This window comes from Rhinolophus hipposideros (assembly GCF_964194185.1).
Source record: "Rhinolophus hipposideros genome assembly, chromosome: 12".
NCBI classification, from domain to species: Eukaryota; Metazoa; Chordata; class Mammalia; order Chiroptera; family Rhinolophidae; genus Rhinolophus; species Rhinolophus hipposideros.
The window spans coordinates 1447839-1458172 of NC_138058.1; the positions used below are offsets into that span (position 1 = coordinate 1447839).

At 47.3% G+C, this 10334-nt stretch overlaps 2 protein-coding genes across 6 annotated transcripts in view; both read right to left on the minus strand.

Moving 5' to 3' along the window:
• Nucleotides 1-5755, minus strand: part of NCAPH (non-SMC condensin I complex subunit H) — a 38778-nt gene extending 33023 nt beyond the window's left edge. The window contains exons 1-2 of one of the 2 annotated variants that reach the window (XM_081069703.1): nt 5488-5755; nt 5244-5337 (exon numbers count right to left, since the gene is read on the minus strand). The gene's annotated coding sequence lies outside the window, so the exon portion shown is untranslated. Of the gene's footprint in view, nt 1-5243; nt 5338-5468 lie in introns of both variants that reach the window. The other variant, XM_081069704.1, reaches the window with a different exon arrangement.
• ITPRIPL1 (ITPRIP like 1) lies at nt 1380-5758 on the minus strand. 4 transcript variants are annotated; one of them, XM_081069707.1, is made up of 3 exons: nt 5488-5758; nt 5244-5337; nt 1380-4490 (listed from the first exon to the last, which is right to left on the minus strand). In XM_081069707.1, exon 3 carries the CDS (start codon nt 4399-4401, stop codon nt 2758-2760), a length of 1644 nt encoding a protein of 547 aa, XP_080925833.1. In that variant the 5' UTR covers nt 4402-4490; nt 5244-5337; nt 5488-5758; the 3' UTR covers nt 1380-2757. The 4 variants fall into 4 exon arrangements, with proteins under 4 accessions (XP_080925833.1, XP_080925831.1, XP_080925832.1 ...); XM_081069705.1 differs by having other exon boundaries at nt 1380-4415; nt 5488-5755; XM_081069706.1 differs by having other exon boundaries at nt 1380-4415; nt 5469-5755.
• Between the last annotated feature and the right edge of the window lie 4576 nt (nt 5759-10334).

The window sequence follows — 10334 nt, forward strand, 5'->3', positions numbered from 1 at the left end:
TTGTGTTGGGAGGTTAGGACTAGGAAGGTACCAAAGAAACTGATTTGTCAGTGGTGTGCAGAACTCAATTCCTCTGTACAAAAATAAAGTAGTGGGGTCCCTCCCCCACCAGTCTGCAGAACAGCGGTGCTGGGGCTATCCCCTTCCTCATTTCACTCCTCACTAAGATTCTACTTCCCCAAATGAAGGCAATCAGCCTTAGCTTAGGTGAGGGACAATGGTATTTTAAGTTGGCTACCCCAACAAGCAATTTTTGGCTTCAAATTTGCCCTGAACTTCCAGCCTACAGCTGGCTTATGTCATAATGTAGTTCGTGATATAAACCATTTAGTCACTGGGGCTCAAGGTGCACATAGTTGGAATGGCTTTACATTCATTTTGGCCTCTGAGCAAATGCCTTTAATTTTGTATGTGATACGAAATTCATGACCTCCTACACTGAGCTAAGAACCAACAATTTCTATCTTCTGGAATTTCCAAATAACATACCACCTTTTATGTTAAAATTAATACAGTGCCTTTGCTTTTCAAAGCACTTTAAGCTCTACATCTTGTTTGATTTCCAAGACGGTGCTGGCCAGGTGCTTTCATCTGCTGTTTACTGTGTGACCTTGGGGAAGTTGTGTACCCTTTCTGTGCCTAATTCCTCTTAGGTAAAATGGATAAGATAGAGCACCCACTTCATGGGGTTCGAGTGTGAGGATTAAATGAGTTACCAAATGTGAAGCATTTAGATCAGTGCCAATCAGGACCCTTGGCAATGGTCAATGAACACTATTATTTCCATTCCCGTAACTACTGTTCTGTCCTGGGTGCCAGCCAGGTATTGTCTTAGAATAAAGCTCAGTGTCCTAATACCTGCAGGTTTCCCCTTTCATTGTAAGAGTATTCCCAGAGCACTACAGCTCTGTTCTTCACATTACTACTTGTTTTTTCTATACTCTTTCTTACACCCACTGCCCCACCCAAGCTGTGCTGTTTCCTTTATAGTCTTCTGCCCTCTTGTCACCTTGTTTTCTTTCTTGCCCCTTACTAGACTAGAAACCCCACAGCCCTAGAACATATCACCTTCTCTCTACCGACAGACTTATGCCTCTAGAACTTATGCATGTTGTATACAGCCAATAAGATCTTTTAATCTGGCTGACTTTTTGGCTTGGGCACCATGAAAATGAATAACTTAGACGTTCCTCAACATTCTGAATTAGTCTTTCCTGGCTACTAGCCAGGCCACTGGGAAACCACAGGGCAAACTGGTTCAAGGTACACTAAGAAACAGCAGACTGTACTGGATGGAGCCACTCAGGGTGATGTGAACTTCTGGGGAACAGGCATGTGAGAATACTAATCTTCCGGGTGTTCATGCACAGATTCCAACTGATACAGAAATGAACCTCCTTTATTGATTTAGAATGAAAACACCAGCAAATTATTTTCTAAACAAAAAGCATATGAATGTTTATAAAACACCGAAATCCTACCAGCATAGAAACAACCATCATTGCATCTGAACTTGAAAGCAGCATCAGCAGAAACCAGCAGACAACACGGGACTACTGTGCAGTGGGAGCCCCAAATATGACTGGCATCAGCTTCTCGGACACTTGTAATTTATTTTTGCTGGGGGGCGGGGGTGGATTCTACAACCAAAGCCCATAAGGCCAGCATCTAACCCTCCCTGAGGTCAAGTTAAATGTAGGGCCAGATCTTCCTGGCATGCGAGGTAGGAACAGCACTGGATTTCCCAAACAACCACACCCACAACTGTAGTCACATTTCTTAACACTCCTCAGGATGCCCAGGGTTTTAAACAATGGAAAACCTCACGAGCCGCGCCTCCAGAAGCATGACTGCTCGCGCTGGACTGCTTCGCAGTCCCTTCCTTTCCGGCCCTGCCAGTGGTCCTCGATTGTGACCACCTCGCCTTGCAAAACTGCAAACATAGTTCAAAAAATCCCTCTGTCATCTTTGAAAAGAACACAAAGGCATTCCCAGATTGAGAAAAAGCTCCGCTGCCTGTGGTAGCTAAACCTTTCCATGTAACAAACAAGTGGCTTCCCCCAGAAACATAATTGTCCATCTCCGAGCCCCCCCCAGCAAATCATCCTTGCTAAGGGTTTTATAATGTTGCTTCCAGGCTCAGAGAACGGCATCAGATGTTGGCTAGTTGATTTTAGCAAACACATTATCTCGATTGTGGAACGGGTCACTATTGACTTAAAATTTGTTTGTAAAGCAATGCTAATAAATTATTTGGGTGTTATTGGAATGTCTTTCAGATGCATAAAAACATGAACATTGGATTGAACTAAGAAAATGGAAAATAAACATCTTGGTTCTATCTTCAAATAGTGAAGGTCTAAAAAATTAGATCCTAAAACATGAGAAGGAATGAGCGAGGATGGAGGTATCGTCTGGTTCTCTTTTACTTCCAGTGTTGACACACACAAAACAACTTCACAAGCCCCTCAGGTTCTCAACTGTTTAGCAGCAAGATCCTCCCATCACATCTGTTTCCCTGGGCTCTCTGTGGGTCATGATGAAAGGTAAGTCAGGAGGAAACCCACCCTAAACCAGGCCCCACAGGCTGGGCCTCATCTTTGTGACCACTTCACACATGCCTTAAAGTGTCATAATCTATCACAGCCCCGACTCACAAGGTGAAGGTCACACACACCACCCATGTGTCTGAAAAATAAACTCCTTTGCAGCCCGAGGTAACAGAAATACTATTCCCCCTTTTTAATGGCCTTCACATTAATATGCCCCGGCCACAGGGCCACAGGGCAGAGCTTTCACCTGGGTCAGAAGGTTGTGGAACTCTCCCACAGCCTGTGAATGTGCCATGGGGTTCAGCACCAGGTGTTGGAAAAGATTGATAGGCTCAGCATTCCGAAACATCTTAGGGATCGGGATGGTCGAGGGCAGGAAGCTGTTACCAATGAGGAAATGATGGAGGGACCTTTGCTGGAGGCCACGGCCCAAGAAGCAGAAGATGTCCTGGAGCCGCTGGGAGAGCATGTCATGCTGCCAGTCGGTGAGGGGCGTCCGCAGTAGCAGGTGCATGAGGGCTGTTTTGAAGTGGTAAGAGGTGAGAATGGGATGGGATGCTCCCTGGGGTAAGCTCCGGAGGTCCCAGACAGTTAAAATGATCTGGAGGCACTTGAGGTGACAGCTGTTCTCTGGAGCAAAACGCCCTACCAGCTTCAGAAACAAGTGCTCACAGGCTGCAAAAGACTCGGGCCAGTCCACACTAGTGAGCTGCCCCTGGTCAGGGGCCTGACTCACCAGGTAAACCAAGGTGTCTTCCCGTTGCACCCCCAGGACCAAATGGATTGAGAGGAAGCGGCCTGAACGGTAGTCCAGCCGGAGCTCACAGGAGGTGGTAGACGGTGGGAGACTGAGCTGAAAGTCATACTTGTGGGCCACGAGGGCCCAGGCATTGCCCACCAGCTTCCGGAACCACTGTACGGTCTTGCACACGTCCAGGTGCGAGCCGGTGCAGAGGGCTGCCTTGATGGAGCTGTTGCACTTGCCCAAGAGGGACGAGTGGTCCCTGTGGTGGTGCACCAGACACAGCACGTCCCCGAGAAGCTTCTCGCGCTTGCACACGCATTCCGACTCCACCAGCACACTGCCACAGCGGCGGCCTAGGACCGGGTTTCTCATCTCCAGCACAAACATCACACCCCGGGGCGGGACAATGGGCACCAGGATATCAAATTTCTGGGTCTCATGGAGGGTTCCCCATTTCTCAAAGGCGGCGCCGATGCCCAGGCAGTCCTCCAGCTGTGGGTGAGCCTCCCGGCGGCTGAGCACCCGACAGGCCTCAAGGAGGTCATCCACAAAGCTCTCCACGAACTCACAGGTGCAGGGCAGGTCACGGATGGCATTCTGGATGTGGCGTTTGTAGAAGGAGTCCAGGGCCTCCTGCGAAGGGAAGTCGGTAAGCCAGTTGTAGGAGGTCACAGGCACCACCCTGACTTCCTCCTCCTCCTCCTCGCTGCTGGAATCAAAGGCGGGCTCGTGCTGCATGTTCTGTCGCAGGAGCTCGAAGATGAGAAAAAGGCAAAAGAGGCCGGCGTTCCACAGGTTTCCCAGCAGCCAGCTCAGCGGTCCCTCCTGGCCCTCCACCTGGAACGGCCACCCCATGTCCTTCTTCCCCAGCACTAACTGCTCGCTAGACGTGTCTCCTCTCCAGAGGCTCTCTGCCTTCTGCTTCTGCTCAGATGCTCGCTTTCGCTCTTCAAACTCCATCTCTAACTGGCGCATCTCCTCGCTCATCCGCTTCTCCAGCTGCCGACTTCTGGCTAGCGTGTCCAGATCCATCCGGTCACTGACCAGCAAGGGGTGGTGAACAACATACATCACTGCCAAGAACAGAAGGCTTATCACAGCCATGGAGGCCTCTGCATCTGGAGAAGCACGGGGTGGGAGTCAGTGGTGATCTTCGGGACTCCTGTGCTCTCCACTGCATATTCCCCAGAGCCCTGGAAGCCCAAATCCTGAAAGTCAACTACTCAGGACGAACAAAAGCTTACAGAGCTGGGGTTGGACAGGGCCAGGGTGGCCTGCCCGGGAGGAGGTCTGGGAGAAAAGGGGACAGCAGGATATGCCACTCAGTCTTTCCACTGCTTTCCTTCCACATGGCTGGATGGCCATGGGACTGTTTTGATTCCTACGTAGAATGGGGAGGGGGACCTTTGTGGTAGGGTGGCCTCACCCAACTCATTAGTCCACGTTAGGCAAGAGGCGTGCCCAGCTGATCCCAGAGGCTCTGTTCCAGGGGCCGGAAGCACTGGTCTGCCTGGGCAACACCTTCCTTCTTGCCAGGTAGTCAGCCCCAGGCCCCACCTCTGGCATCCCACTCACTCTGTGACTTCACAATTCTCATTCTGCGCACCTAGTGTCTCAGAATTAGATTACTGCGCATTACATTACTCAGCTTCCTCCTCCCTCTTGCCGAGTGGGCCAACCCCCAGCAAACGCCAAGGAGGCGCAGTGCCCCAGCCACCTTTCCACCGCTTGCTGCTGTGCTCTCTGAGGTCTTAAGGGGGCTGCCAGATGCCCCATCCGTGGGCGGGGTCCCTGGGCAGGCACAGCTGCCTCTCTTACCCAGGAAACTTGTGAAGCCCAAGGCCACCTGATAGCCGGCAGTAGTCCGTTCCTCTGCCTCCCCACCCACCACGGGGCCCTGAAGCTTCCTGCATTCACCCCACTCGTTCCCAAGCTGCTGGGCTTACCGAGATCATGAAGGACCAAGTCGTGTGGGCGCTGACGCCAGGCGGGGGCCTCTCCTCGCTTTGGAACTTGGCCTTGCTCAGGCTCACTGGAGCCCTGTTAAAATGTGTAAGTTGCTGGGGGCTTTGGCTCAAAGCAGGGTGCCCCCCCACTCATAACTTCCCCAAATTCCACGCCCAGAGACCTGAACTCTCATCCGTGCATCCTCCCCGGGGTTTTCCCTGTACCTGGGACGGGGTTCCTCACCGTCTGTGTCAGCAGGAACACGGTCTTAAAGAGACAGCGCGGCCTGACCGCCCCCGCCTGCTTCCCGGCGGCGTGGGGGCTCCGGGTTCCTCGCCGGGTCCGCACGCGGGAGTGGCCCCGGTCCCCTCTCCCGGGGAGCACACCATGTCTGTCCGAGGGTCCGGTCGTCTGTGCGCGGCCTGCGGCTGAGACCGCACCGTGCCGCGCGCGGTTCCGAGGGCGCCAGCGGAGAACAGCGACTCCCGCCGTCTAAGCCCCGCCCAGCGCCGTCCAGGCCCCGCCCAGCGCCGTCCAGGCCCCGCCCAGCCCCGCCCAGCCGCACCCGGGGCGCGGAGCTGAGCCCGCCCCGGGGCTGCTGTGACCCTCGGGGCGCACACGCGCGCTCAGTCCCGGCCCCCGCTCCCAGGCGAGTGTGTGCAGGGCGCAGGGTCTGCGGCCCGACTCGCGGCTGAGGTGCTCTCACGCCGCAGCTCCTCGGACCTCCGTGGGGTGGCGCCAGGGGCCACTACGGTGCCCTGGTCAGTATCACTGAGCTCCGTTCCATAGAGAATATACCCACTGGGCGTTTAGGTGTGAGGGTGATGGTGGCATAACTACTAGGAATTGACTGGGGAAACGTCATCCCCATTTCGGATTGGCCCAGAGCAACATCATACAGGAGATGGGATGTTTTGTCAGCATCCTTGATGCGAGTCAATCCCAGCCCACCCCCAGACTCATGCGGTTCTCCCCAACCCCTGCTCCTATCAAAGTGGCTCTCAGGAAAGTATCACACATCACCCAAAGACCTGGCTTGAGGCCTGTTCACCACTCACTAGCCATGTGGAAATAAGAATCCTAAATGTAGGGAGCTCTGCTGAAGAGGGGAGGTCTATAAGAGAGAACTTTATAAAGTGTGGAGGCGGGACAAGCCTTAAAATACATTAAGAAACACCAACGGAGTGGGATTCCTGGAAAGGATCTTTGGAGTATCAGGAAGAATGCCCAGCCTTCTGTCCTGTGTCCGCCAGCCAAGGAGTAAAGGAAGTGTTGATCTCTGGACTGATGCTTACTAAAGTCCTTCTGCTGAAAGACGTTTTGGGCCTCCTTATCAGGTGGCAATGCTGAGGGGGCCCCAAACAACTTGGACCTTACTTCCAAAAATATTGCCTTAATCATGGAGTGAGAAAGACTGTTCTGTCCACTGTGTTGTGGACAGTGACTGAAGTTCCACAGCTCCCCTTTATAACTTTGCATGACAAAGACTAGACCACAGGCGGCTACCAAGCACCAGTGCATTCAAACAATGATGATGACATTATTATTTTTCAATTTACAACATGACAATGTCAGGATGAAAAGAACACATTTCAGAGTGTGTGAATCAGTGGTGTGTAAAGCCATGTGTTTAAAGATGTGTATTCATAGTCAAGTAAGGGTTTGTTTTAATAGCGATTGTCATGTTAGAAGACATTTATTAATTCATGGTCTGCACCGAAATGAAGTGAGTTATTACACAGAATTAGAGACCCAAGCTACAGAACTATTAATCCATTTAAAGATCACATCTCAATGACAAAAAGCCCTCACAGTGGACATTTGTTAGCCTGTTTTTTAGTGGTTCTTCTTTTTCAGTATGATGTGAAGTGATTGTTGGCTTAGTCAATGAGATTAATAAGAAATCAAGTCATTAGAACATCTTGTCACTCACATTAATTGATGACAGTACACAAATGACATGAATAAACTGTAGCAGTGTCACTTGTTTTAACAACTGGACTCCACTGTGGTGGGACCTACCCTTGTCAAGTTAGGAAACATGGTAGTTTTTTCCCAAAATTTATTTTTATCATTAGAAAGTATGTTACAAAGGACACAGAAAGTGACTACCTAAATGATTTGCTGGATTCTGCCTCTTGGCCCGCAAAACCTAAAATTTGCTTGAGACTATTCGTCTTTTGGAGAGAACAGCTGGGAAAACATCAATAATCAACTTTTTAAAAGGCAAATGACTTTGAGTGGTTTTCCTTGGCTCTTGACTTGACCGATGTTACTGATAGTGCCCAGTGGTTGCTGTTTATTCCAGAAGCCAAAGCAGGCTTTGCAGTTACTGAAGAATTAGACTTTATGAAGAATCTGCATAAAACCACCACAGGCAAGAATATTTCAAAAGAGGTGAGAAAACACTAATTCAGTACAACCTGAAATGGAACCTGCAATGTATCTGCCAACCTACTGTAGCTGATGGTGGTAAAAAATACATGTGAAGCAAAAAAAGGTTTAGATGGACAAATTTACGAAGCCTGGAAGGTTATTAAAGCCTATGGTTATTCATTGTATTAGTCATCAACAGATACTTAGCGGAAAATATTTGAATCCATCACGTATTAGTGAACCATTAGTGTCAATAGTGAACTTTGTTCACTCTCATCAACTTCAAAATCATCAGTTTGGTGAATTTTGGTCAGAAATAGAAACTGAACATCCTGACTTGCCCCAACACACATCAGTTTGGTGGCTTGGCAGTAGTAAAATCTTACTGCAATTTTTTTTTTGAGCTTGGGGCTGAGATTAAATGTTTTCTAAATGAGACTAGCCCTCAACTGCTATTATCAAACACTGAATGACTTTGAAAATTAACTTTTGTTGCAGACTTGACACTGTTTCCTAATGAATTCAATCAAAAATCACAAGGCTAAATGGCATTTATATGTGATACTGTGATGACAGCATTTCAAGAACTGTTTGAGTTACAAGTAATATCAAGCTGCTTAATACACTTCCTGTGCTGTCCGAAGAGAAAACAAGAAGATATCCATTCCCCCATACGTTTTGCAGCATATATATTTTCTGAGCTCTAATTACAGTTCCAGCAGAGTTTATCAGACATCAGTGCCAGTAGGAAGGACGGTTCCATATTTCAAAATCCATTTAACTTTGCAATTGAACATCTTCCAGATAGTCTTCAATTAGAAGTGATTAATCTGCAATGTAATCACGTACTAAGAGGCAAATATCAAGAATCTAATTATATATTTAGAGGTCCTGGCTCACGGATTAGTCACCCACCCCACCTGGGCTTGATATCTGTCATCTGTATTCACATTATGAAATATGACACCACAGAAAACTGCATCTTGGTAGTTGGTTATCTGTTGGTTTCTCCAATGAAAATCTGAGATCCTTAAGGGCCAAGACCAAAATCAGACCTACTTCAGTTCCTGCTGTGCAACAGCTAAGTGTTTTTGAATGAATGAATGACACGGGGTGTTCCAGCCATGAATAATAGGAGTATGTTCTTTGTAAGGATTGTATGTTCTTTGTTTATACAGACTGTTTGAAAGTTGGGGATAACTTATAGAAAGCAAACCTAGGATCCTTATAGAATCCTAACCAAGAGGATGCAGAAATTGGGTCTATGGCCAAAAATCAGATAAGCAAATAAACATTTAGATCTTAAATACAATGTTTGGATTTGGGGCTAGCAGTGGAAGATCATGGTAACCAGGCAAAAATAACTGTGATACAATAAACAACTATATGAGAAGTCAGTGCTCTCAACCACAAATTTCAAAAAAATATATTTTTTACAACTGCAAGATGTTCATCAAACCAATTTCTTGTTATCACAAATTCAGAAATGTATGCTGCTCTGGTGACAAACATTTGTGAAGCTTGCCTGTATGGATAGACCTGTGTGTTGCCGTCGCCTCTGAACATAAAGGAGAAGCAGAAAATTGCTGCCTTGTTTTCAAATCATCCAGGAAAGCTTTTTGGAGGAGGAGGCTTCTTGATAGAACAGCTGCTACCTGTGCATAGAATGCACCAAATGTGAATGGCATATGGAGCATGTAATTTATTTCTCATACATTTCTTCAGAAAAACAATGGACAGTCTCTTTTGTCAGATGTAGCTCTTAGACTATAGGTATGGCAACAACATAGATGCTTTGATTAATTAGGTATTTTGGAAGATACAAGCAGATTGTCTCTGAAGTCTGCTGTGTTGAGTTGTTCATTTATTCCACAATTGAGTTGAGCATTTTTTATAACCATGAAAGGTATAGTTGGACCAAGACAATGAGAGATCTGAGGACAGGATCAAAGTTCTTAACAGGTATCACTGATGTCCCCCGTTTGTCCTTCCATCTTGCTCTCAGTTTGCTTACCACCACTCTTCTCACTCCTCAATGTTCTCTTCTTCATCATTATGGATTTTTCTTTCCATATTCTGGTCTGTTTATTTTTTCTTCTTTTGTCTCATTATCATTTTCTTCCAAAGGTTTTTAGAGTTATTACACAAATTGTCAGTCTTTTTTACATTTCTTAAATATTTAAGCCTTTGAATAAACATTCAAAAAATGCATAAACATTTTTATCAAGTAAATACATGCTCAGAAAGCCATTGTATTGCCCCACGAACTGATTATTATAATTACAAGAAGAAAAACAATAACATCACAGCAGGGAGACGTGGCAGTTACCATCTTCACCAAGAGATCAAAGTCAACATCACCATTGTGTGCTTCCTATATGGTGCATTGAGAAGGACACAACCCGCTCATAGAATATTCTTGCCCCCCATTCCTAACATCTATAACCCCTACAGTGGAGAAACAAAATCAAATAGAAAGACATTTTACAAAATAACTGGTGTGTGCCCTTCAAAATGCCAGTGTAAAGGAAGATGAGAGAGAGAGAGAGAGAGAGAGAGAGAGAGAGAGAGAGAGAGAGAGAGAGAAAGAGAGAAAGAAAGAAAGAAGCAGGGGAGGAGTAACTCCTGACTCGAGGAGACTAAAGAGATGACGATTAATGCCAGGCATAATCCTGCACTGGATCTTGGGAGCTGAAAAAAATGCTGTAAAAGAC